The sequence below is a fragment of the Phyllobates terribilis genome, unplaced genomic scaffold, assembly GCF_046119375.1.
Source record: "Phyllobates terribilis strain yellow unplaced genomic scaffold, ASM4611937v1 Scaffold_1__5_contigs__length_1240528914, whole genome shotgun sequence".
Lineage (NCBI taxonomy): Eukaryota > Metazoa > Chordata > Amphibia > Anura > Dendrobatidae > Phyllobates > Phyllobates terribilis.
The window spans coordinates 376,025,165-376,049,807 of NW_027362761.1; the positions used below are offsets into that span (position 1 = coordinate 376,025,165).

Here is a 24,643-nt window from a genome sequence, read left to right on the forward strand (position 1 = left end):
CTGGATACCCTTTTATGGCAGAGCATATATTAAATGTATTATTTAATTTACTCACTTCTATAGTGCCACAGCACTTAACATACATTATCATCACTATCCCCATTAGGGTTCACAATCTAGATTCCCTATCAGTAGGTCTTTGGGGTGTGGGAGGAAACCAGAGAACCCGGAGGAAATCCACGCAAACACGGGGAGAACAAACGGCTTGCAGATGTTGTCCTTGGTGCAAGGCTGCAGTCCTAACCACTGAGCCACCGTACTACTGCCCTTATTACTGCTATATTCATGGCCCAATTTTTATTGGCGTAATCATATTTTTACAATTACTACATTTCCACACTGAGTGATGAAATATTGCTCATAGCAATATTGAGCCTTTATGTGCAGTGTATTTTTCTCATTATACAGTGGGTGAAAGTATTGAACACATCATCAGTTTTCTAAGTACATATATTCCTAAAGATCCTATTGACATGAATTTCTCATCAGATGTCGGTAACAGCCCACCCAAACCACACAGGCAAAGAAATCAAACCATAGATGTCCATAAACTAAGTTATGTGTAAGGAGAAACGACACAGGAAAAAAAAGTATTGAACAGGCTTACTGAAATTTAATTAATACTTCATACAAAAGGTCTTGGTCGGTGATGACATGGAAAAACATGTCGCATACATTGCTCAGTAGTGATTATGGCCCAAACTCTTCAAATCCTGAAGGTTCTATGGACTCCTATGAACTCTGAGCTTTAGTTCCTTCCATAAATTTTCTAATGGCTTCAGATCAGGTGATTGGCTGGACTATTCTAGCAGCTTTATTTTCTCTTTCTGAAGCCAATTGAAAGTTTTATTGTTTGGGATCATCGTCTTGCTGATAGGATGATGAAGATGAAACAAGGGTGGACCTAGTAGATCGAAGCAGATTTTTATGAAAAATGTCTCGGTACTTTTGTCCATTCAGGTTTCCTTTAATTACTGTATTTTTCGGACTATAAGATGCACTTTTTTCCTCCAAAATTTTGGAGGAAAGTGGAGGGTGAGTCTTAAAGTCCAATCCTTCTAATTTAATGTCTAGTTGCTGTGGGTGGTGGGGCAGCGGCGGAGGAGCGGGGCACAGGAGGCAGGAGCGGCTGCTGTAGCCTACACTGTTCCCGCTGCTAAAGAAAATGAATATTCACTGCTCCCCACACCCATGGGGAGAGCTGAATATTAATTCTCCTTAATTGCGGCGTACAGAGTCTGCAGCAGCCGCGGCTCCTGAAGCGCTCTGTGGTCATTTGCGCCCCCGATACTAAAGAGCATGAATATTCAACCCCTCTCCATGCCCATGGAAGTGGAGAGGGAGTGAATATTCATGCTCTTTAATAGCGGGCACAAACGATTGCCGGGCAGCTGCATGAGCTGCGGCTACAGTGTGCGCCCGCTATTAAGGAGAGTTTAGTCACTGCTCCCCATGTCAATAGTCCCGGCATGGGGAGCAGTGACTATTCCGGCAGCTGATTTCCCTGTGTGAGCACGCATGGCAGTGACGTCATGCGCGGCTCACACAGTGAGATCAGCGCTGGCAGCAGAGCAGGACGCGATTCTGGAGCAAAGGGACGAAAGAGGAGTAGGATTGTTTATTTTTTTTTTTGTGAGGGTGATGGAGGTGCCATGCATACCAGGATGTAGGGGTGCCATGCATACCAGGATGAGGGATGAGAGGTGTATGAAATATTACATGGAGCACCTGGTCGTGGCTGGTTTATAGTGAAACGAATATCTTTCCATTTCCGGATTGTGGCCCAACAGTGCTCACTGGAACCTTCAGTAGTTTAGAAATTCTTCTGTAACCAATGCAATCAGTATGTTTTGCAACCACAAGGTTGCGAAGGTCTTGAGACAGCTCACTGGTTAGACCCATCATGAGATGTTTCTTGTGTAGCACCGTGGTAATGAGGCACCTTTTTATAGGCCATCAGTTGAACCAGCTGATATTTTTCACTAAGTGGCAGGATTGCTTTATAATTACTGATAGATTTCAGCTGGTTTCATGACTTTCCATGGCTTTTTGCATCTCTTTCTTCATGTGTTCAATAATTTTTCCCTGTGTCATTTCTCATTATTAACCAAAACAGGATAAAAACAGGTTTAAAAATTGTCTGGGCTGATGGAAAGAAGTCTTTTGCTGCGATATTCTTAAGACAGTTGTTTATTATCCACTACGCGTTTCAATGCCGTACTGACATCTTTATCAAGTGTAAAACACCAACAGGTCTCTCATTATTACACATAACTTAATTTATGGATATCTATTATGATTTCTTTGCCTGTGTGGATTTGATGGGTTATTATCGACATCTGGTGAGAATTTCATGTCAAAAGCACCTGTAGAAATATATTTACTTAGAGAATTGGTGACGTGTTCAATAAGTATTTCACCCGCTGTGTATTTGATTATGCATTGCTACAGTATTTTTCATTGTATTTCTAAAGTGACTTTCTGCTTTTTATGCCTATTATCTGGAGTCTAGTTTGTGTATTTTTAGCAATTTTCAATAAAAATTGTTTTTAAGCCACTTTCTCCAGTATTTCTTTTGCCATATTTTGCATTCATCTCTAGAATGATTGGTATAAGTCATTGTAAGTTGTAGCAGTGATTTACATCACAGAGGAGCACTCCGCTCCTGCATACCTACAGACTCTCTAACGAGCCTGTACACTGCGGTCATCATACTCTTACACAAATTGGGCGATTCGGCAGAGGTCTGAGCAATCAGTAGGAGGCTTCAGTACCTAGACGCCCACTGACCTACAGGACGTTTACAGGGCTCCAACACATGAAAAAACTTCTAAAGTTTAGTTACAATTACTGTAGAAACATAAAAGCCTACTGAATAATGAGTAGTCACGTCATAAAGTTTAAACACCGTATAAAGAGATATATATATATATACACATATACATACATCCATATACACACACACACAATTGTATAAAGCATCATAACAGGTTGATGATTTATTTTCCAAAGCGCTAAAGAAAAATGAGATTTCAAATCTTCCTTTATAGCACGTTTCAAACGAACAGCTCTAACACTTGGATTAACTCCATAAAGACTGACTATAGGTGAATTTGCAGCATTTAAAAAGTTCTGCAATATCAAGTTATACAGAGAATCAAGCACAGCCCAGATTGAAAAAGCAATCATATCACCAGGACATTTTTCTTGTAACTGGGAATGCTATGTAGGGCAAAAAAAAATTATTATTTATATCTATATATGAGCGCACACACACACATCTCAATGTTAAGATTGTTCAGTTTAAATGCGGCCTGGATGCCCTTCAAAGTAAAGCAGGTGCAATAGAGATATGTGGACCAAATGTCCTCCCCCACATAAATGAGAGTTCAGCTTGAAACTGCAACTGCTCACTCCTCCTCTTCGTAAACATATTGTCGGGGAAGTCAGAAGGCCCATGAAAAGGATTTTCACTTTAAGAAAAGTGGTCCTCAAAAGCTTTTATAATTGTAGTGTAACAAACAGAGCAGGTACTCACCCCTCCCCCAGTCCAGCTCTAGATCTCCACTGCTTCTCCAGGGTCAGTGTTTTGGCTGCAGCAGTGAAGTTACGTCAACCGTGCACATCACTGCTGCATCCAATCACTGAGCTCAGCAGCTTGTGTCATCATCATCAGCAGAGCAGCTGAGTTCAGTGATTGGCTGCAGAGGTAATGTGTGCTGTTGACAAGACCTCACACCGCTGCAGCAGAAAGACTAGAGCAGCAGTGGAGAGCTGAGGCTGAACCAGTGGAGGGCAAGTACATGATCTGTCATTTTACAAGGATAAAAGCATTTAGGACCGTATTTCCTCAAGTGTAAAAGCCCTAAATGATTACTGAAGTTTTAGCCTCTCTTTAGGATTAACAGAATAACATTTTTGCATTAATTTCTCCACAAATTGGAGGTTTGCCTTTATCTGGATCAGTGATACACAACTGTAGTTAAGTAACACATCCATTGTATCAATACAGAAAAAGGCAAAAACTTCCGACATTGGACCTCTGAAAAGGTTTTTTTGATTACATGGTCCAAACACAGAATATTTGCAAAATATTTCAGGACCATCTGTTAAAGGTCTACCAGTAGATATCAAACCACTAGTTGCATGAGAATATATTGACCCAGAAAGTCTTGTTTTTTTCCCCCAAATCCTTACTAACTATAATACTATCAATTTTGAATGCAGTTTCATTTGTGTTCTGGTGATTTTGGTTTCATTTTCCTAGATGACATCAGTGGTTGATACCTTTTAGGGTATGTGCGCACAATCAGTATTAGCTTGCAGAAATTTCTGCAACTCTTGGCATCAAAAACGCTGCGGAAATTCCACACATTTTTAATACTTTTTTTGCCATGCGGTTTTTCCAATGCATTGTATAGGAAAAACACTGGCAAATCCACAAAGAGAATTGACATGATGCTTATTTAAATGCACATGAAATCCTGTCAGGAAAATTCCTGATCATGTGCACAGATCTTCCGGATTCCCATAGGAAATGCCTAGATAAGGATTACGATCCATTTCTGAGCGGAAAAAAACGCACCATATGGACATACCACCTTTTTAGCTAGCCATTAAGGTTAACAAATAGCAAGCTTTTGAGACTACTCAGGTCTCCATCAGGCATAGTCTCAAAAAGCGTGCCATTTATTACCATCTTTTCAGTTAGCCAATAAAAAAAAAAAAAGTATCAACCACCAAGGACTCTCAAATTTTAATATTTTTCAATCTACTGGCTAACATAGTGCAAACATATTTTTCCAGACAGAAATTGAGGACGAGTTATTAAAAAACAGAACAAGTAACCATAAGGGACTATCAATACAGGGACTCCTTTGGTTCACCATAGTGGTTACCTCCACTGTCTGTACACAAATGGTAAGCTCTCAATCTTTTCCCATAAAATATTTTTTTTTTAAAGGAATAGTACAAATCAGAGTTAAGCTATTCCTCCCAGAAATGGGTGTTAATGCTTCCTGTCAAAAGGGAGTGTCCCTTCACAGTTGGATACTAGTAACACCCAGATTATTCATACATTTCTAGAAGGATGAACAGAGAAGCCGCTATGTATCAAAAGAACAGATTCAACTTTTTTCTTAAACCTCAACCCTTTAAAACCCCTCAGTATAGGAGTGCCTAAACACCACAATTCACACGTTCAGCAGATAACTCGGCGTTACCATGATGCCGCATCACATTAGGATTTCTGAGTTTACTGTGAGGTGAACAACATTAAAGGGGCATATAAAGCTGACGATCAATCAGCCGTTATTACTTCTGGGGGCAGCTGGATGTAAACACTGAGCAGAGCTGATCAGCACAGCACTGTTCAATGTCTAGCGGAGGCGGTCGAGTATGGCAGATCTTCTCTTGAACAGGACCGGATGTGCAGTACCTGGCCGCAACGGTTACTTATTGGAGGGAGCTGTGCTGTTCCGCTTTGTTAAAAGCTTACATCCAACTGATGCCGGCAGCTAATAACAGTTGATCAATGGGGGGTGCTGGACTCCCACTAATTCTTTTCACAGAAATAGGTCATGATATTTATATACATGGACAAACGCCAACTAAAAGTCATCAATCACCGCTGGGAGACGGTTAATACTATGATAGGGTGACACATCACTGCTGTACCTTAAGGTGGTCATACACATTAGACTAAAGCTGATTAAAGTGGATAATTTCAATCAAAGCAATCATTCAACAGGTGAAATATAAAAACGAAAGAAAATTTTCATTGGATCTGTGACAGAACATTGCCTGGAAGTCAGGCCTTCGTATTTACATCATCTTCCAATAAATATCTAAATGAAAGAATGTTCCAAAATAATTCCTAAAAGTAGTTTAGCCATTTGTGTTCATTGACAAAGGACCAAAGGCAATCTCCAGGATTGGCAAATATTATCTAAAATGTATATAGCTGTGACCAAGTAACACACGGTCACCAAACAATTATTCATTCAATGGATTTCAACCATTCTCCTACTTTTATCTAATGTGTATGGCCACCTTTAGCTGATTATTGGCGTTAATTTTCTGCAGCAAATCCTAAGTTTAACAATCAAGATAAAATCAGCTCCAATGATAATAGAAGATGGGCTTGGAGAACTGATGAGCGAAAGATATGGTGCCATCGATCTTCTGAAGTGTAAGGCAAGAAAACCATTGGAAATATTCTGTTGATGCTTCCCAGAGCCAAAATTTACTTCTGCACATGCCTCTTTAATCTTTTCCTTGCAAATCTTGTACTGCTTTTTCTGACTTTCTAAGAAGGATGTTAAGTCTTTCTTTTGTTGGGCTATAATCTGTTGCTGAAATCTCCTTTCATCCGCTGCAGCCAACTTTGCCTATGGAAAAAAAAAAGAAGAGAAATTACTACTTTTATTTATTACTTTTTTTTCTCCAGGGTCATCAATATTTTATTTAAATTAAATCTAAACCAATGAGACTGCTTCTGTTTTGTGACCATTTTCCTCAGAATCTTGTAGGCTTTTCTCAGAAGGGAATCATATGAATTTCAATATATGATACAGTAAGGATTCTCAAACACATTCTCTTCAAAGACAGTCATATTAGGTTCAATTTTAAATCTAAATATTACTTTTCTACATAAAGTTTTTAATGACAATGTAGATACAATTCGTGATTCCCCTCATTTTTTGGATACTACACTTTTGAAATGAAATGGTAGCTATGCATGTACTGTATCAGCTTTACACTTAAACAGGAAAGAACATCTCAGTCTGCACACGATCACCCACCCAGGGGAGGACACACAGGAGATGGTCCCTGTGCGTGAACCATACAAGGGCCCTTTGGTGTACCATGAAGAGCTACTGCACTGAAGGTTGAGTCAGAGAAGGTGCCTGCGCTGCTTTGGAGGCATTAGTGGACCCCCTTCTCTTTTCATCCTCTGTGCACCTGCACAAGTTGCACCAATAGTTTGTCCACTCCTGAGATCACCAGTTTCCATAACAGTGAATACAGCACTAAACAGACACTAGGACACCATTTATTTTACTCATTTATAGAATGCCATTAATTCCACAGCACTTTATAGACATTATCGGCACTATCCCCGTTGGGGCTCACAATCTACATTCACTATCAGTATGTCTTTGGAGTGTGGGAGGAAACCGAAGAACCTGGAGGAAACCCACACAAACACAGGGAGAACATACAAACTCCTTGCAGATGTTGTCCTTGGTGGGATTTGAACCCAGAACCCCAGTGCCCATAAATACAAGACAGACCTCACATATTGAACAGTCTTGGGCCTCATTCAAACAGCCACAATGTGAGTGCATTTGAGTACCAGTATTATGGCACAAGCCTAGACCCAACCGGGAGTTTTAAGACAAATTACTAAAACTACGCTACTATTACTAAAATGTGCTCACATTACAGTCATCGGAATGAGGCCTCAGAAGAAAATAGGTGTTCACTCATAGGATCCATTTTCTCACCATAGATCACACCCCCAGGTCTATCAAGACACACGCATCATACAGTGGAGGAGCAAGGAGTCAGACTCCTGCTGATGTGTTATTGGGCTCTCCTATAGGGGTCAGTACATGGTCACTGGCGTAGGACCAAAAAGAGAGTCTCCATCGGAGAAGCAAGATTTTTTTCAATTTCTAAATTTTAAAACAAATATCCATATTGGTGTTTTTAGAAAAATTTGCAACCATAGGATGTGATTTAGGTTTATTGCCACAGACATCATAGCAGAAAACTTGCAACAAACCCTTGCAGTCCTACCAATAGGAAATTATACGCTGCGGATCAAGAAATTCACATCGTATGTCAATTTCTGATCAGGAAAATTCCACAGCAAATAGATGCTTTGTTAATATCTCATCTACTTACCAGCTACTGCAGATTTTTAGTGTGTAAATCCACAGGGAAATTATGCAGCACTGCAGTCCTGTGTGGACATACACTTACAGGATCATAAGTTAATCAGTTATGAGCAAAATACTATAGTGCTGAATAATTGGATGGATCAGCCAAGCAGCCAGTGTGACATATATAGAGCATGTTATGGAATCATTCATGGATATAAATACTCAAAAAAACGAGGTTATATACTGATCCCTCAAGATATAATAGTAGCAGGATATTGGAAGTTTCAAATACTAAAACTTGAAACCATAACGCTATGGAAAATTAGTAACTGGTCCAAAAGTGACAACCCGAATTAAAAAAAAATAAAAAAAAATAAAAAAAAATAAAAAGCAGATTAAAAAAAAATACAAGAACAATAAACAAAACTGACACACATATGGAGTCAGAAATAGATGCTGGAAGCTGAGGAATCACATTGCATATTGAGGAAGTTTTTCAATGTATTCCGTGCCCTTGGTAGACGTGCACTTTTCTAACATGACAATGATCCAAAACAAACTTTTAAAGGCCACTATTGCTTTCTGAAGAGAAGTGCAAAAGTGATTCAGTGGCCAAATAGGTCTCCTTTATCTGAACCCAATGAAACATCTATAGGGAATTTTAAAGAGACAAGTTGAGCATCACTCTCCATCCAGCATCCAGGCTCTAAAAGAGGTAGTTTTTGAAGAATGGAAAGGTAGATGTTACAATGTCACCAACTTGTTCACTCCATGCCTAGAAGGTTGGTGCGGTCCTTAAAAATCATGGAGGTCATACAAAATACTAGATGTAGTCGTTTTTGATGAGAGGTGTATTCATTGGGTGTTTTTTTTTGTTTTTTAATTATCAAAAGAATTTTATGCATTTCGACACTGGATTGGTCTTTCGAGCACAGAGCAAAGTTTAACTTACTGTTAACCAGGCACCTGAAAATGTAACACTCCTGATGTAAAATCAGGGTTGGGGAACCTCAGGCCCCGCAGGCAGTTTATGGCCCTCCATGACCTTTTATCCAGCCCCCGGGTAAATTCCCAGGGACCGCAGTGCTTGGGCCGGCAGATGTATCTTTACACCCGCCAGACCTTAAATTTCTTTTGGCTCCACGAGCACGTGTACGCAGTATTCACTACTGAACTCAGGCGCGTGCAAGGAAAGATTTATGTCACGACACCAGTGACACTGTCAGGACATACTTTGAGGGCGGTGTTAGCGTGCAATTTGTATGGCCCCTAAAGGATGGTATAACTATCCAAATGGCCCTTGGCAGAAAAAAGGTTCACCACCCCTGATGTAAATCATGATTTATACATGCTCTGTGGACAGTTTCTAGACTAATTTTAGTATGAACACTTGGAACATTAGTTCAATAAATCAGTAAGCTTTACCTGAAAGAAAAAAAAAGCCTGAACGCTGTTGACTATAACCATATGCCTTATTAAAGCAAATAGACCTCAGAGAAGCGCCTCCTTCCCCAGTTTTGACTGCCTTTTAAAGTGCATCTGTCAGCAGGATTGTGCTCAGCAAACCACATACACTGTCAGGTGGGTGACATTACACTGATTAAAATGATAACTTGGTTGATTAAATCCGTCCTGTGGTTCTTGTGTAAGCTTTACTTTCAGTTTGGAGATAATGATATGCTCGTGCTTCGGGGCGGCCTGTGGGGGTGCGCTCTATCTGGTGCTCTGCTTACATATTCATCTGTATGCTCTTATGACTGCTCACTGTGCCTACACTGACCTGCCTCCTATGTTACCTAGCCCTGTACTACTAGATGCATTATCTAAAATAGGAGGCAGGTCAGAGAAGGATCAGTGAGCTGTCATAAGAGGATACCAATGAATAAGCAGATGAGTATGCAGAGCACCAGACAGCGCGCCCTCACAGGCCACCCCGAAGCACGAGCATATCATTATCTCCAAACTGAAAGTAAAAGATTACACAAGAACCATAGGACGGATTTCATCAACCAAGGTATCATTTTAATCAATGTAATGCCGCTCACCGGAAAGTGTATGTAGTTTACTGAGCACAATCCTGCTGACAGGTGCGCTTTAAAAGCCAGACTTCAGATACTACAGAGATTATATCTGAGGGATTTTGTAGCTGGGCTTGTTTTGATCAAGGCAAATTGTGATCAGACAACCATGCACATAACAATTGGTTGTTTGGTGGACCTCTAAATCATCTGACTCCACCATGTACATGTAAAACTGAATGGGTCACATTTACATGCTCATTACAAAGAAAAGAGGTTGTCCACAACTTGGACAACCACTTCTTAAAAGAGTAACCATCGTTTTAGTTATTTAATAAATCAATAATACATGTGAAAATAAGAAACTTTGTAAAGTATCTCAGAGAAATCCGCTTCCTTATCAGCCAGGACTGATCATTTTCAAAATACCCAATTCTGGGGTAAAATCTGTATTCAGATTGTTACATTATGGAGATAGAAGTCAGAAGGTGCTGATAAGATTCTATGGACAGGAGGATAAGTAGGAGGATCTAGAGGCAGAGCTCCTCCCTCCTCTAGTCTACATAGAATCTCATCAGCTGACATCTCCCATCTCAGTAATGTATTATGCCACGCGAGTCCTGCAGCCAATCAGTGGTTGCAAATGAGCTCACACCTTCCTGAATGTCTGAGATTCGTCCAAAGGAAGTGAGAGCACAGTAACCCAATAGCAAGTGGTGATTGGCTGCCAGGCTTACAAGGCATGAATGTCACGAGAGCCAAGGTAGACCTGGAGCCAACATCGCTCGAATAGCACCGATAAGGGAGTACATGGGCATGGCTGTGGAGTCGGAAAGCCAAACCTTCGACTCAGACTCATCAATTTCCATGACACCGACTCCACGACTCCCTCATACTTGGCTCATGTTTAAGTGATAAATTTACTGTAGCACAGATTCATCTCAGCTAAAAGTCTAGACCCTTAGATCAGGAATAGGACAGACATTTATAGGACATTACATAACTTTGCTAAATTCTTCTGAAAAAAAATATTCCCCACAAACTGAATTGAACTACTGTGCCCAATTTATTATATATTTTAGGAGTCGGAGTCGGTCCATTTTATACTGACTACAACTCCACAGCCCTGTACATGGAGTTTATATTTTTTATTGGGGATTGTAGTATTTAAGCCTATACAAGTCCTTGAAGTGGCTTAACACGTGCACAAACAAAAAGATTGGTCAATATACCTGATCATACCTTCCCCTAAAGGTAGATGTCAGGCTATGTACACAGTACACTAGTTGGCAGGAAAGGTTTGGTCATATTTTGATGCCATCGCTCTTATTTAAGTCTAGGTTCAAGTTAACAGGTAATGTAGGAGCAAACTAAACATGTTCCGAAATCACTACAATCCTAAATAAGAAACAAGGTGATACAGCTGAACAAATCTAATAGTCTCCCCACTTGTGTGCCATTTTTTGGTTCACAGACATACAGATACAGTAGTAAAGTCATATTACAATCCTGTAAAATGACAACTTATTCCTACCTTCCAGAATTATTACTCTTCATTACTTACAGGCCTGAGTGGAGCAGGATAAACCCAGTCCTCCAAGAGTCACCAAATTGACATTAAGAATAGTGTTATCCAGTGCTATACGCAGCTGACCCACACTTTCCTGCCGATAATGTAATCTTTTGCATGGTCGCACTCGCCAGTTATGGGATTTCCATACGTAGCAACTTACCATAGTGGGGAAAAACAGGGCTGTGGAGTCGGAGTCGTGGAGTCGGAATAAAATGGATAGACTTGTGGGGAATATTTTTTTCATAAGCATTTGGGAAAGTTCTGAAATGTCCTATAAATGTCTGTCCTATTCCTGATCTAAGGGTCTAGACTTTTAGCAGAGATGAATCTGGGCTACAGTAAATTTATCACTTAAACATGAGCCAAGTATGAGGGAGTCGGAGTCGTGGAGTCGGTGTCGTGGAAATTGAGGAGTCGGAGTTGGAGGTTTGGCTTACCGACTCCACAGCCCTGGGAAAAAAAACTAACATAATACTGAATTTTGCAATAATGGCACTGAAATGTGCATACATGTGTGTCTGAGTATGTGACTTGTTGCAGCTATTCAGGCAGACACCCTGGAGGATCACTACTGCAACGGAGCATGTGCTGAATATTATAAAGAGGAGAAGAGGGGGGGGATTAAAACAAAATGGCCTCTGCTTCCGTAGAATATTTCCGTGTGCAGCTTTATCTCAACAAACTCCTAATCTTGAGATCTGTAAAACCACTGACGAGTTGTAGGCGCCCAAGGTAACAGGACTAGATTGCAGTAAAACCCTGTGCTGATACGAGAGGTCCTCTAAGCCCATGATGTGCTCCTATACATGGCTGACTGTATTGTGGAGACCACAGGCGATGTCAGCAGTGAATCGGCACATACTATACATTTCAGCTGCAGCACCAGGGATGTGGCACAGACCATCTGATGGTGGTTCTCCTGAACTACTGTACTCTAGACATTCAGCTCCAGGGACAAAGTCACTGCTTGTGTAACATTTGGAATCACAAAGGCTAACAAGGTTGCTAGTACAGTCGTTCCATCCCATAAAGGGTTACCAGCATATGTAGCCTCTGCAGAGATCTATGCATTTGCTATCCATAATTTACAATATCCTAGTGCTGAAATATCAAATCTACAGTCAAAACATTAAAAATGTAAAATGCTACATGCAAGCTATACAGCTAACCAGGGAAAATAAAGCATCCCCCCTCAAACTGCAGATGAATGGTAAAGTCTAAGAGCTGTTTGACAGCTGAGTGGGGAGACAGGTTCAGTGTATCCATGACAACAGCCTGAGCCCGATTGCTCCATTTCTGAACATCGTGTGCATAAGACACCTATGGTAGCAGGATAATAGGGTGTGCAAGTTTTGCTGAGTGGAGCATTCGTTTCACAAACATAATTCATCATGTAGGGAAGACTGCTCGTCTTGTAGAAGGAGCCGAGCTGCAGACATGCATCACACAGCACCAATGCAGCAGGGAAGACAGGTGTCTGGATCCCCCCTCATCACTACGGCTCCATTTACAATGCAATGGATCGCTTCTCTTACACACGAAGCAAAAACAACCACAAATGCAGATGGAGCGTTTCCTCTGCAGCTATATGCAGCACTTCATCGTTCTATGCCCTTATATCTATGCAGGGTGTCACATGTATGAAGAAACCATTCATAAGGGGCAAAAATGGTAAAGTACAAGGAGCCCTGATTACAGGCATCAGCAGGACTCCTCAGCCAAATTGTATTTTGCGTGCTGGCACTATATAAATAATTATTATTATTACAACATATTCCACAGCGCTATAGCATTTAGCGTTGTAGATGGCTTTTACCAGCCTCTAACCCATGTCTCCAGTTTTACCAGCTGAGGGGCATCATGAAAATTTTATTTTAATATAAATACACCAAATGACAAGTGCTCCTTGAGGCGGATCTCTAAGAATAGAATAAAAATATAAATGCCTTTTCAAAATCTGCTGCTCACCCTACATGCACGGTGGCTGCTGTGCCCTGGAGAGCAATACATGTTCTAGGTTATCTCCAGGTCACCGCTGCCACTCCGCACCCAGATCGTGGATAGCAGTGTGAGCAGCCTCTTCTTCCTAGGCCGCTGTCACACGACTATCATGCTCAGACTAACAGCAATGTCTGCACCAGTTGTAAGTTTTGTGATCTAAACTCTACAGCTTCAGTAGGAGTCCAGACTCAGACCGTGAAAATCAGATGTCTGACACCTGCCTCAGCACCACCGATGCATTAGATCCCAATACCCACTAGGTGCATATCTTCCTACACATGAAAGGAGACAGCAGCAATAATGGACTGCATTGATTAGATCCCTTTAATTTATGATTTTCTTTAGTTTTCCTATTCCTGGATCATTGCTTCAAAAAAGTCTATTGGTTAAAGAGCAAGAAAAATAGAATGAGCAAAACAAAAAGACCCATAACAACAAGGGGAAGGGTATTATAGGGTCACAATGGCAGTGATATATAAGACTGTCAGATGTGATTCATATAACCAGTGTTGTTTCTAGCTTTAAAAGATGACTGATGATATTCAAAACGTCTTGGCCCCCATTGCAGCTAATCTCTGAATCAATTTCCAGATATATGACCATACGTACTCAGGTCCTCACAAGACCTCCTTCTGTCCTTCAGACTCGTATGTTTCCCACCCAATCGCCTTCAACCAAAAATAATTCCTCTGAGTATCCCCCCATCCTATGGGTTTCTCTTCCCCAACAAGTTCGATTGTCTTCCACATTCGTAACCTTTAGACAGAACTTGAAAACCAGTCACTTCAAGACAGCTTACAACCTGCACTGACCCCGCTGCCTCCTCACCAACACTGGAGCTGCCGCCTCAGCAACACCAGAGCTACTGCAACCCCCCCCAACCTACTGTCATCTTTCCCATAGACTAAGCCCACAAGGGCCTTCTCCCTTTGTACCAATCTGTCACCGTAATCTTGCTCATTGTAATTTATATTGGGTTTCAACTGAGTTTCCATGGAAGCAAATTTAAAGAAGTCCTAATTTTTAGTTAATTCAATTCAAAGGCTAGTTTCTCAGTAACAGGGGAACAGGTTGGCCATGTAAAGTTATTACTGGGCTTCTCTTTGAAAGAGCTATATGCTTATATAAATAGTTTGGAATGTGAAATCCTGCTGACAGATTTCCTTTAAAGCGCACCCATCAGCGGGATTGTGCTCAGTAAACTACATACACTGTCAGGTGGGCGACATTACACTGATTAAAATGATAACTTGGTTGATGAAATCCGTCCTGTGGTTCTTGTGTAAGCTTTACTTTCAGTTTGGAGATAATGATATGCTCGTGCTTTGGGGCGGCCTGTGGGGGTGCGCTCTATCTGGTGCTCTGCTTACATATTCATCTGTATGCTCTTATGACTGCTCACTGTGCCTACACTGACCTGCCTCCTATTTTATATAATGCATCTAGTAGTGCGGGACACACTTCAGCCATAAGAGGCCTAGTATTGTCATGCATCAGAATGAACCCAGAGCCCATGGTGCCTGCATATGGTCTCACAATGGGTCTGAGGATCTCATCCCGGTACCTAATGGCAGTCAGGGTACCTCTGGCTAGCACATGGAGGGCTGTGCAGCCCTCCAAAGAAATGTCTCCCCACACCATTACTGATCCACTGCCAAACTGGTCATGTTGGAGGATGTTGCAGGCCGTAGAACGTTCTCCACGGTGTCTCCAGACTCTCACATGTGCGCAGTGTGAATTTGCTCTCATCTGTGAAGACCACAGGGCGCCAATGTGGAATCTGCCAATCTTGGTGTTCTCTGGCAAATGCCAAACGCCCTGCATGGTGTTGGGCTGTGGGAGCAACACCCACTTATGGAAGTCAGGCCCTCATTCCACCCTCATGGAGTCTGTTTCTGACATTTGTGCAGACACATGGATGTTATTGGTCTGCTGGAGGTCATTTTGCAGGGCTCTGGCACTGCTCCTCCTTGCAGAAAGGAGACTGTAGCTGTTGTGATGCTGGGTTGTTGCCCTCCTACGGCCCCCTCCACATCTCATGGTGTTATGACCCATCTCCTGGTACAGTATCTGCTAAATTCTCTGGACACTGTGCTGACAGACACCACTACCCTTCTTGCCACAGATCTCATTGATGTGCCATCCTGGATGAGCTGCACTACCTGAGCAAGTTCTGTGGGTTGTAGACACCGCCTCATGCTACTGTACTTCTAGGGGTGAGAGCAATAACAAAATGCAAGAGTAACCAAAACAGCCAAAAAAGATGAGGACAGAGAAATGGTGTGTGGTCACCACCTGCAGAACCCGTCTTTATAGGGAGTGTCTTGCTAACTGCCCATCATTTCTACCTGTTGTCTGTTCCATTTGCACAACAGCAGGAGAAATTGATTCACAATCTCTGTTGCTTCATAATTGGACAGGTTGATTTTACATTGGTGTGACTGATCTGGATTTACATTGTGTGGTTTAAGAACACACGAAATTCTTAATAAAATGGTGACAAGCAAAAAATTGTTAAGTAAATCAGGTTAATTGAATGTATATTTTGTTAGATCGAACGTTTATAGATGATGCAGTATCAAAAATATTACATTTTATAAGCCCTTTATTTTAATTAGAAGAAAGATTTGAAAGCGTTTTTTTTTTTCCATTATTTTTTTACTTTGCATTCTATTTTGTAGTCACTTTAGGCAAATTGACCCTGCAATCAGCTGATCGCTTGTACTGTACATAGCACTACTACAGTTTTGCTGTACAGTGGCATGTAAAAGTTTGGACACCCCTGATCAAAATTAGTTATTTTTGACAGTTATGCAAGTTTAAGATGAAATGATCTCTAAAAGGCCTAAAGTTAAAGATGGACATAGATCCTTTGTATTTTAGGCAAAAAAAAAAAAAAAAGTATACATAAATGTATATGCATGCATGTATGTATTTAATATATACAGCTCTGGCAAAAATTAAGAGACCACTGCAAAGTTTTCTAAAAAAAAATCAGCATCTCTACATGTCCGACAGCCATTCCATTCCAGTGTCCGTTGAATTCCAACCAAAGTCCACCTCATTCTACTTAATGTGCTTCTGATTAGGTCATCACCTGAACCAAATCTTATGTAACAAGGGAAAGTATAAAAAAACACCGCTGTGGTCTTCACAATCCTCTTGCAATAGGACAAGCTGAATGACAAAACAAGTGCTAGGAATAGCCCAAAAGTAATTTGAATGAAAAAATAACTTAACCATGCCAAATGAGTTGAAAAGAAAAAGTCTTGGGAAAGGAAAAGAAGGGCTCAATTCTGGCTTCTCTAGCAGAGGGATACAGTGAGCGTCATGTTGCCTCCATCCTTAAAATTTGGAAGACGGCAGTCCATTACAACAAGGTCAAGCAGCAGACATTGGGGACAACAAAGCTACAGACCGGCAGAGTGCGAAAGACTCTCCACTGACTGGGATGACAGTCATCTTATTCGAATGTCACTCAGCAACCGCAGGATGACATGAAGTGACCTACAAAAGGAATGGCAAATGGCAGCTCGGGTGAAGTGCAGGCAAGAACAGTTGGTAACAGGCTCCTAGAGGCAGGCCTCAAGTCATGTAAAGCAGTGTTCCCCAACTCCAGTCCTCAAGGCCCACCAACAGGTCAGGTTTTCAGGATCTCCTTAGTATTGCACAGGTGATGGAATTATTGCCTGTGCAGGTGATGGAATTATCACCTGTGCAATACTAAGGAAATCCTGAAAACATGACCTGTTGGTGGGCCTTGAGGACTGGAGTTGGGGAACCCTGATGTAAAGCTAGAAAAAAGCCTTTCATCAATGAGGAGCAAAGGAGAGCCAGGCTGAAGTTTGCCAAAGACCATAAGGATTGGACCATAGAGGACTGGAGTAAGTTAATCTTCTCTGATGAGTCTAATTTTCAGCTTTGCCCAACACCTGGTCGTCTAATGGTTAGACGGAGACCTGGAGAGGCATACAAGCCACAGTGTCGTCTTGCACCCACTGTGAAATTTGGTGAAGGATCAGTGATGATATGGGGATGCTTCAGCAAGGCTGGAGTTGGGCAGGTTAATCTTTGCGAAAGATGTATGAATCAAGCCGCATACAAGGTTATCCTTGAAAAACACTTGCTTCCTTCTGCTCAGGCAATGTTGCCCAACTCTGAGGACTGGTTTTTCCAGCAGGACAATGCCCCATGCCACACAGCTAGGTCAATCAATGTGTGGATGAAGGAGCACCACATCAAGACCCTGTCATGGCCAGCCCAATCTCCAGACCTGAACCCCATTGAAAACCTATGGAATGTAATCAAGAAGAAGATGGATAGTCACAAGCCATCAAATAAAGAAGAACTGCTTAAATTTTTGTGCCAGGAGTGGCATAAGGTCACCCAAAAGCAGCGTGAAAGACTGGTGGAAAGCATGCCAAGACGGATGAAAGCTGTAATTAAAAATCATGGTTATTCCACCAAATATTGTTTTAACTCAGGAAGAGTTCAGAAATCGAGTATTGTTGTTTCTAAATGAATAAGAACTTGTTTTCTTTGCAGTATTTGAGGTCTGAAAGCACTTTCTTTTTTATTATTTTGCCGATTTCTCATTTGCTGAAAATAAATACAACATTCTTAGCTTTGAATTTCGGAGACATGTACATGGTTTTATTCTATAAACTACTGACGACATTTTGCTCAAAAATATACCTATAAAGAGAAAAATCTGAGAAAGTGAAAATTTTGCAGTGGTCTCTTAATTTTTGCCAGAGCTGCGTGTGTGCGTGTTCCATTTTAAAAACGACAAAAAGGAAAAATGGGTAGATGAAACCGTTTGGGCACCCTGCATGGTTAGTACCTAGTAGAACCCCCTTTTCAAAGTATCACAGCTTCTAAACACTTTTTGTAGCCAGCCAAGAGTATTTCAATTCTTGTTTGGGGGATTTTCATCCATTCTTCCTTGGAAAAATTCTTCCAGTTCTGTGAAATTCCTGGGTCGTCTTGCGTGCACTGCTATGTTGAGGTCTAGCCATAGATTTTCAATGATGTTCAGATCAGGGGACTGTGAGGGCCATTGTAAAATCTTCAGCTTGTGCCTTTTGAGGTAGCCTATTGTGGATTTTGACTTGTGTTTAGGATCATTATCCATTTGTAGAAGCCATCCTTTTTTCAACTTCAGCTTTTTTACAGATGGTGTTATGTTTGCATCAAGAATTTGTTGAAATTTCATTGAATCTATTCTTCTATCTACCCGTGAAATGTCCCCCATAATGTAGGGTCAGAGTGCCTGATTCCAGTGATGTGTCACTTACTGAGCTGTTAGCTGTAGTTTCTCTGCTGCAGATCTGCCAATTCTCTGAATGCGGAGCTCTGTATAACCCGGCTTGCAGCACTGACTGGCAGCTGTCTGTGTACACGGTGCATATGCAGAGATCTACCAATCAGTGGTGGGGGCAGGGTTACGCAGAGCTCCTGAATATGGAAGGCTACATGGCAAAAGATGTATGCTGCCATGTTTTAGGCGGGAGTAACTGCATTATTTGTCTTGGCAATTTGTGGATACATATAAAATAAGTTGTAACTTATATATATGAAGTTTGCCTCCATATAGAAAGAAAATGGGCTTAATTATACTGTTCATATTTCATGCTAAATAACATGTTAAGTTATTTTGATATATTTTCAATGGGGGGAGATGGGTGGGAGACTGTAGGTTGGGTTGGACAAGGGGGTAGTGAAGAGGACATATGTATGAAAAGATGCAATAAAGTCTATAATACATTTTTTATTTAGACACATGATCCCCAAGTCCAAAAGAAGCAGAGGCAATGATTATTGTTCTATTACACTACATAACGCATATTGAGTAGGCGAGAAAAAAAAAAAAGTAAAGAACCAGTTATAAACCCTTTCTATCTTCTCTTTGGGGTTGCCAGTCGTTTCTTGCACCAAGAAACTTGACCTGCTATTAAGACCTCCCACAAATGGTTCTACTACAACTAAAAATTGTTGAAAGGATTACCAATTGCCCTCTGGCAGGTTAATTATACTAAGCACATGCAAGTGATTGGGTCTAGGAACATGGATTTATAACATCTAGAGAACAGTAAGGGCTCCAGATAAAAATGGCTCCATATAACTGCTGGCACAATAATAATATAACAGTCCTTCTACATGACTTGTTTTGGTCAATAATTGTGCAATTATGCCTGGACTCATGAATAACATGCTTTTAGAGCATTGGTGCTTGTAGAGGGAGAAAAATACCTTGCTCCTCTATACAAAGCAATGAACTCAACAAACACAGCTATTTGAACTCTGATAACCAATGGTTAGACAAAATAGGCTGACGAATTGGCAATAAAGAAAGACCAAAAAAAATAAGAAAAAAGAAGCAAATGCATTCTTGTTGGGTGTATTGAGGGTGGAGTAATCAAATAAAACAAGAGTGGTGTAAATGAGATTTGCTTGTAAGAAAGGAAAAGTAAACGCTAAAGTTTGAAGAAACAATTCCTAGCTAAACACTAAGCGGATTTCAGCACAGTTTGTTTTACAACAAAATAGAACCTACAAAACATTGTGCATTACTTACCCTCCCCCAATTTAGTACAGAGTCTCTAACGCGGTCCATTATTACCTGCAGTGCTGCCATCACGTTGACGGCGCTGCAGCCAGTCAGTGATTTTTTGCAGCAGTGTTGATGCGACGTTCGTGCTGCACACAATAACAGGCAGTGGGAGCAGCCGCCAAGATTTGGTGGTGAACCCAGGGGCAGGAGGGTAAAGCACAGAACTGTCTCGAGACAGTGGTTTTCTGAAAACGCAAAATCCCTTTAAGCCGACCATATGCAAGAGCTTTTCAGATTGAGATTTTCTAAATGACCTGGTCTGTGAACAATGTTCTCTGGACTTGTGGACTAGTTTGAGCTTCCACTGAGCCAGATTGGGCAATCAGTTTTAACAAATTCAGCTATACCTACCCATGTTACTGAAATGTGCAGAAGGTTAAAAGGAAAGGGTCTAAAATTACAAAAACCTATAAGGCCAGCCATACTTGATACAACGTTGGGCTGCCATCTAACGTCCCTAAATCTAGCCATACATCCTATATCAATAAAGAATATCAATGAGGAAATACACGGCAAATCACTAGAGCAATGTACATATAAGCGATGCAATTCAAACAAGAAAAAAACAAGATTATGTTTAATAAAATTATTTGTATTTTATAAAGAAGAAAATATCAAGAAACTTAGTGAGTCTACAACATAGCAGGAAAGAGGCGCATAACACAAGAAAACTAATGGAACAAGTGCAAAATGCAATAAAGGAACTTCTGTCTAAATGGCATATATGTATCATTTATTATTATAGCGCCATTTATTCCATGGCTCTTTACATGTGAAAAAGGGGGTATACATAGCAAAAACAATTACAAAAATCTTGAACAAAAACGCAACAGCAACTAGTACAGGAGGAGCAAGGACCCTCCTTGCAAGGGCTCACAATCTACAAGGGATGGGTGAGGATTCAGTAGGTGGGGGTAGAGCTGGTTGAGCAGCGGTGTGGTGAAGCGATGGTTACTGCAGCTTGTAGGCTTGTCAGAAGAGGTAGGTCTTAAGGTTCCTTTTGAAGGTCTCCACGGTAGGCGAGAGTCTGATATGTTGGGGTATAGAGTTCCAGAGTAGGGGGGATGCACGGGACAAATCTTGTATGATTGTGGGAAGAGGAGAAAAGAGGGGAGTAGAGAAGGAGATCTTGTGAGGATTGGGGGCTGCGTGCAGATAACTAAAGGTAGACTAGGTCACAGAAGTATGGATGAGACAGGTTGTGGATGGCACTGTATGCCAAGGTTAGGGTTTTGAACTGGAGTCTCTGGGTGATTGGGAGCCAGTGAAGGGATTGACAGAGAGGAGAGGCCAGTGAGTAGCAGGGGGACAGGAGGATTAGTCAAGCAGCAGAGTTTAGGATAGATTGGAGTGGTGCGAGAGTGGTAGAAGGGAGGCCACAGAGCAGGAGGTTGCCGTAGTCGAGGGGGGAGATGATGAGGGCGTGCACTAGCGTTTTTACAGAATTGTGGTTGAGGAATGTGCAGATCTGGGATATACTTTTAGTTGGAGTCGGCAGGAAGTGGAAATAGCTTGGCTATGTGATTTGAAGGTTAAACACCAGGGTTACCACGAGGCAACGAGCTTGTGGAACTGGGGAGAGTGGACAGCCATTGATTTTGATGGATAGGTCAAATGTGGGAGGGGTTGAGTGAGATGGGGGAAAGATGATTAATTCAGTTTTATCCATGTTAGGTTTTAGATATCTAGCAGAGAAGAAGGATAAGATAGCGGACAGACATTGTGGGATTCTGGTTAGTAAGGAGGCAATATCAGGTCCAGAGAGGTAGATCTGTATGTCATTAGCATAAAGATGAAACTGAAAGCCATGGGACTATGAGCTGTCCCAGGCCGAGGGTGTAGCAGGGCTCCTAGGACAGAACCTTGGGAGACACTGACAGATAGGGGGCGAGATGAGGAGGTGGTGTGTGAGTGGGAGACACCAAATGTCCTGTCTGTTAGGTATGAGGAGATCCAAGATAGGATCAAGTCTTTGATGACAATAGATGAGAGAGACTGTAGTAATAGGGAATGGTCTACTGTGTCGAAGGCAGATGACAGGTCTAGGAGGAGGAGGACAGCGTAGTGTCGCTTGGATTTGGCGGTTAGTAGGTCGTTTGTTACTTTAGTCAGGGGAGTTTCAGTGGAGTGATGCGGTCGGAAGCTATATTGTAAGCAGTCAAAAAGAGGGAGCAGGAGGAGAGGTGGGAGGACAATTCAAAATGGCCGTGATGTTCGAGTAGTTTTGAGGCAAAGGGGAGAAGTGATATGGAGCGATAGCTAGTCAGAGGATGGGTCTAGGGATGGCTTTTTGAGGATGGGTGTGATTGAGGCATGTTTGAAGCATGAGGGGAAGGCACCAGTTAGTGAAAGGTTGAAAAGGTGGGTTAGGGTTGGGATGAAGACTGTGGTAAGGTTGGGGATGAGGTGGGATGGGATTAGGTCAAGTTCACAGTTGGTGAGGTGTAACTTGGAGAATAAAGAGGAAAGTTGATCTTCTGTAATGGTGGAGAAGCTTGTTTTGGAGGATTGAGTAGATATGAGAAGGGGCTGTGGGGACTGTAGGCAAAAGATTTGTCTGATGGCAACAATCTTCTGTTTGAAGAATGAGGCAAAGCCCTCAGCTGAGATGAGAGGAGAGGGAGGAGGCGCTGGGGACGGAAAAGAGAATTGAAAGCGTTTAAGGCTGTGTGCCCACTATGCGTTTTTTAAGCATTTCTGCAGCGGCAATTCCGCTGCAAAGACGCTTAAAAAACGCTTGGTAGAAGGTCTGCCATGTTCCCCAATGATAATCCGCATGTGCTGTGCACATGCTGCTGAAATTTCCGCTGCGGATTATCATTGCGGAAAAATCTGCAGCACTACCAATTATTTTGCGTAAACGTGGCGTTTTTGCCGCCATTGACTTGCACTGGAACGCATGGAATACGCATCACAGCATCTGCAGATGTGGAATCCATGCGTTTCAATGTGCGGATGGTACCCGGGTCTGGAGAAAAGGAGAGACTCCTCCAGATCCGGGTACCATAGTACCTGTAAAAAAAAAAAAAAAACAAAATAAAAAATATACATTATACTCATCTTCTGATGGCGCCCGGTCTCCTTATCGATGCGTCTCGGCTTGCCGGCAGCTCACGATGGTCTGAAAAGGATCTGCCGTGACGTCATTTAGTCATGTGACGGGTCACGCGACCGCTGACGTCGGAAGGTCCTTTAGTCTACCGTGAGCTGACGGCAAGCCGAGACGCATCGAATAAAGACACCGGGGGCCATCAGAAGGTAAGTATATATTTTTTACCATTCTTTAAGGTCACACTATATAAATCCATGCCGTTTGCATGGATTTATATAGTGTGACCAAGTTGTCAAGCACTTTCCAAGTGCTGCTAAAATCGCTTGGAAAGTGCTTGACAACCCGCATGCGGAAATGCATGTGAAGAACGCTTCACTTCCTCATGTCCCTGGTAGGGAAAACGAATGTACAATCCGCATGAGATTTTTCTGCCAGGGAGATGCAGAAACGCTCAGGAAAAAATCCGGAACATTTCCACATCGTGGGCACATAGCCTAATAGCTGTTTAGGGTTGTGAGATAGGGAGGATATGAGAGATAAGAAGTAGGTTTGTTTTGCTGCAGAGTGTGAACTTGATAGTAGTGAGAGACTGTTTGTTTGAATGCGATGAAGTGCTCATTGGGAGTGGGACTTTTTCCATCTCCGCTCAGCAACCCTGGAGGCCCGTTGCAGTTCCTTGGTTAGGCTGGTGTGCCAGGGTTGCCTGTTGATTGTGCAAGCTTTGATATGTGTGTGTGTGTGTGTGTGGGGGGGGGGGGGGGGTGACCGAATTGAGAGCTGCAGCTGTTGTGGTGTTCTATAAAGCGGCAGCAGCATTTGCATCATGTAAAGAATTTATGTCTGTAAGAGGGAGAAGGGATTCAGAGAGTGAGTGTAGTTCAAGGTGTTTGAGATTTCTGCGAGGGTTTGCAAGTTCATTATTGTAGTATATCGTAGATGTCCATCGCCTTATCGTAGATATGCAATTATGTAATGTATATCGATATGAGATAAGTGCAATTATGCAGTGCATATCAATATGACACAAATTATATCACTGACATGGATCAAAACATTAAATATGTTATTGGTAAGAGAAGATACGCCGAAACGAGAGTCAGATACTGCTGTCCATACTAATCCAGGTACATATTCCTTTTTATACCTTACCAGGAACACATTCTTTTCTATACTCTACCTGGGCATACTGTACGGTCTATGGCTTTATATTGACTTCTAATAGATTCACCATATTAGATCTAGTTGCATTTGCACTTTATGGTATTTTATGTCCCTTACCTCATGGATTAGCATATTTGGATTGACTTGTAATCATACTTTATTGCACCATGATATGATCTAGATTTTCACTGGAATTGGATTAGCTATGCTATAAAAAGTACCTATTGGCACTTTGTACTATAGGATTAAAAAATGCCAATATAATAATTAACCTGCATTTTGCACTTCTCTTACCAATAACATATTTCATGTTTTGATCCAGGTCAAATGATGTGT

The 24,643-nt window shown here is 41.6% G+C and overlaps 1 protein-coding gene across 6 annotated transcripts in view; it reads right to left on the bottom strand.

The window, feature by feature from the left end:
- TAOK3 (TAO kinase 3) overlaps positions 1 to 24,643 on the bottom strand; it is a 203,266-nt gene that overhangs the window by 19,400 nt on the left and 159,223 nt on the right. For all 6 annotated transcript variants that reach the window (XM_073676389.1, XM_073676394.1, XM_073676393.1 and 3 more), the window contains one exon: positions 6,261 to 6,389. In XM_073676389.1, the coding sequence (XP_073532490.1) occupies positions 6,261 to 6,389 (129 nt within the window). The remainder of the gene's footprint in view (positions 1 to 6,260; positions 6,390 to 24,643) is intronic.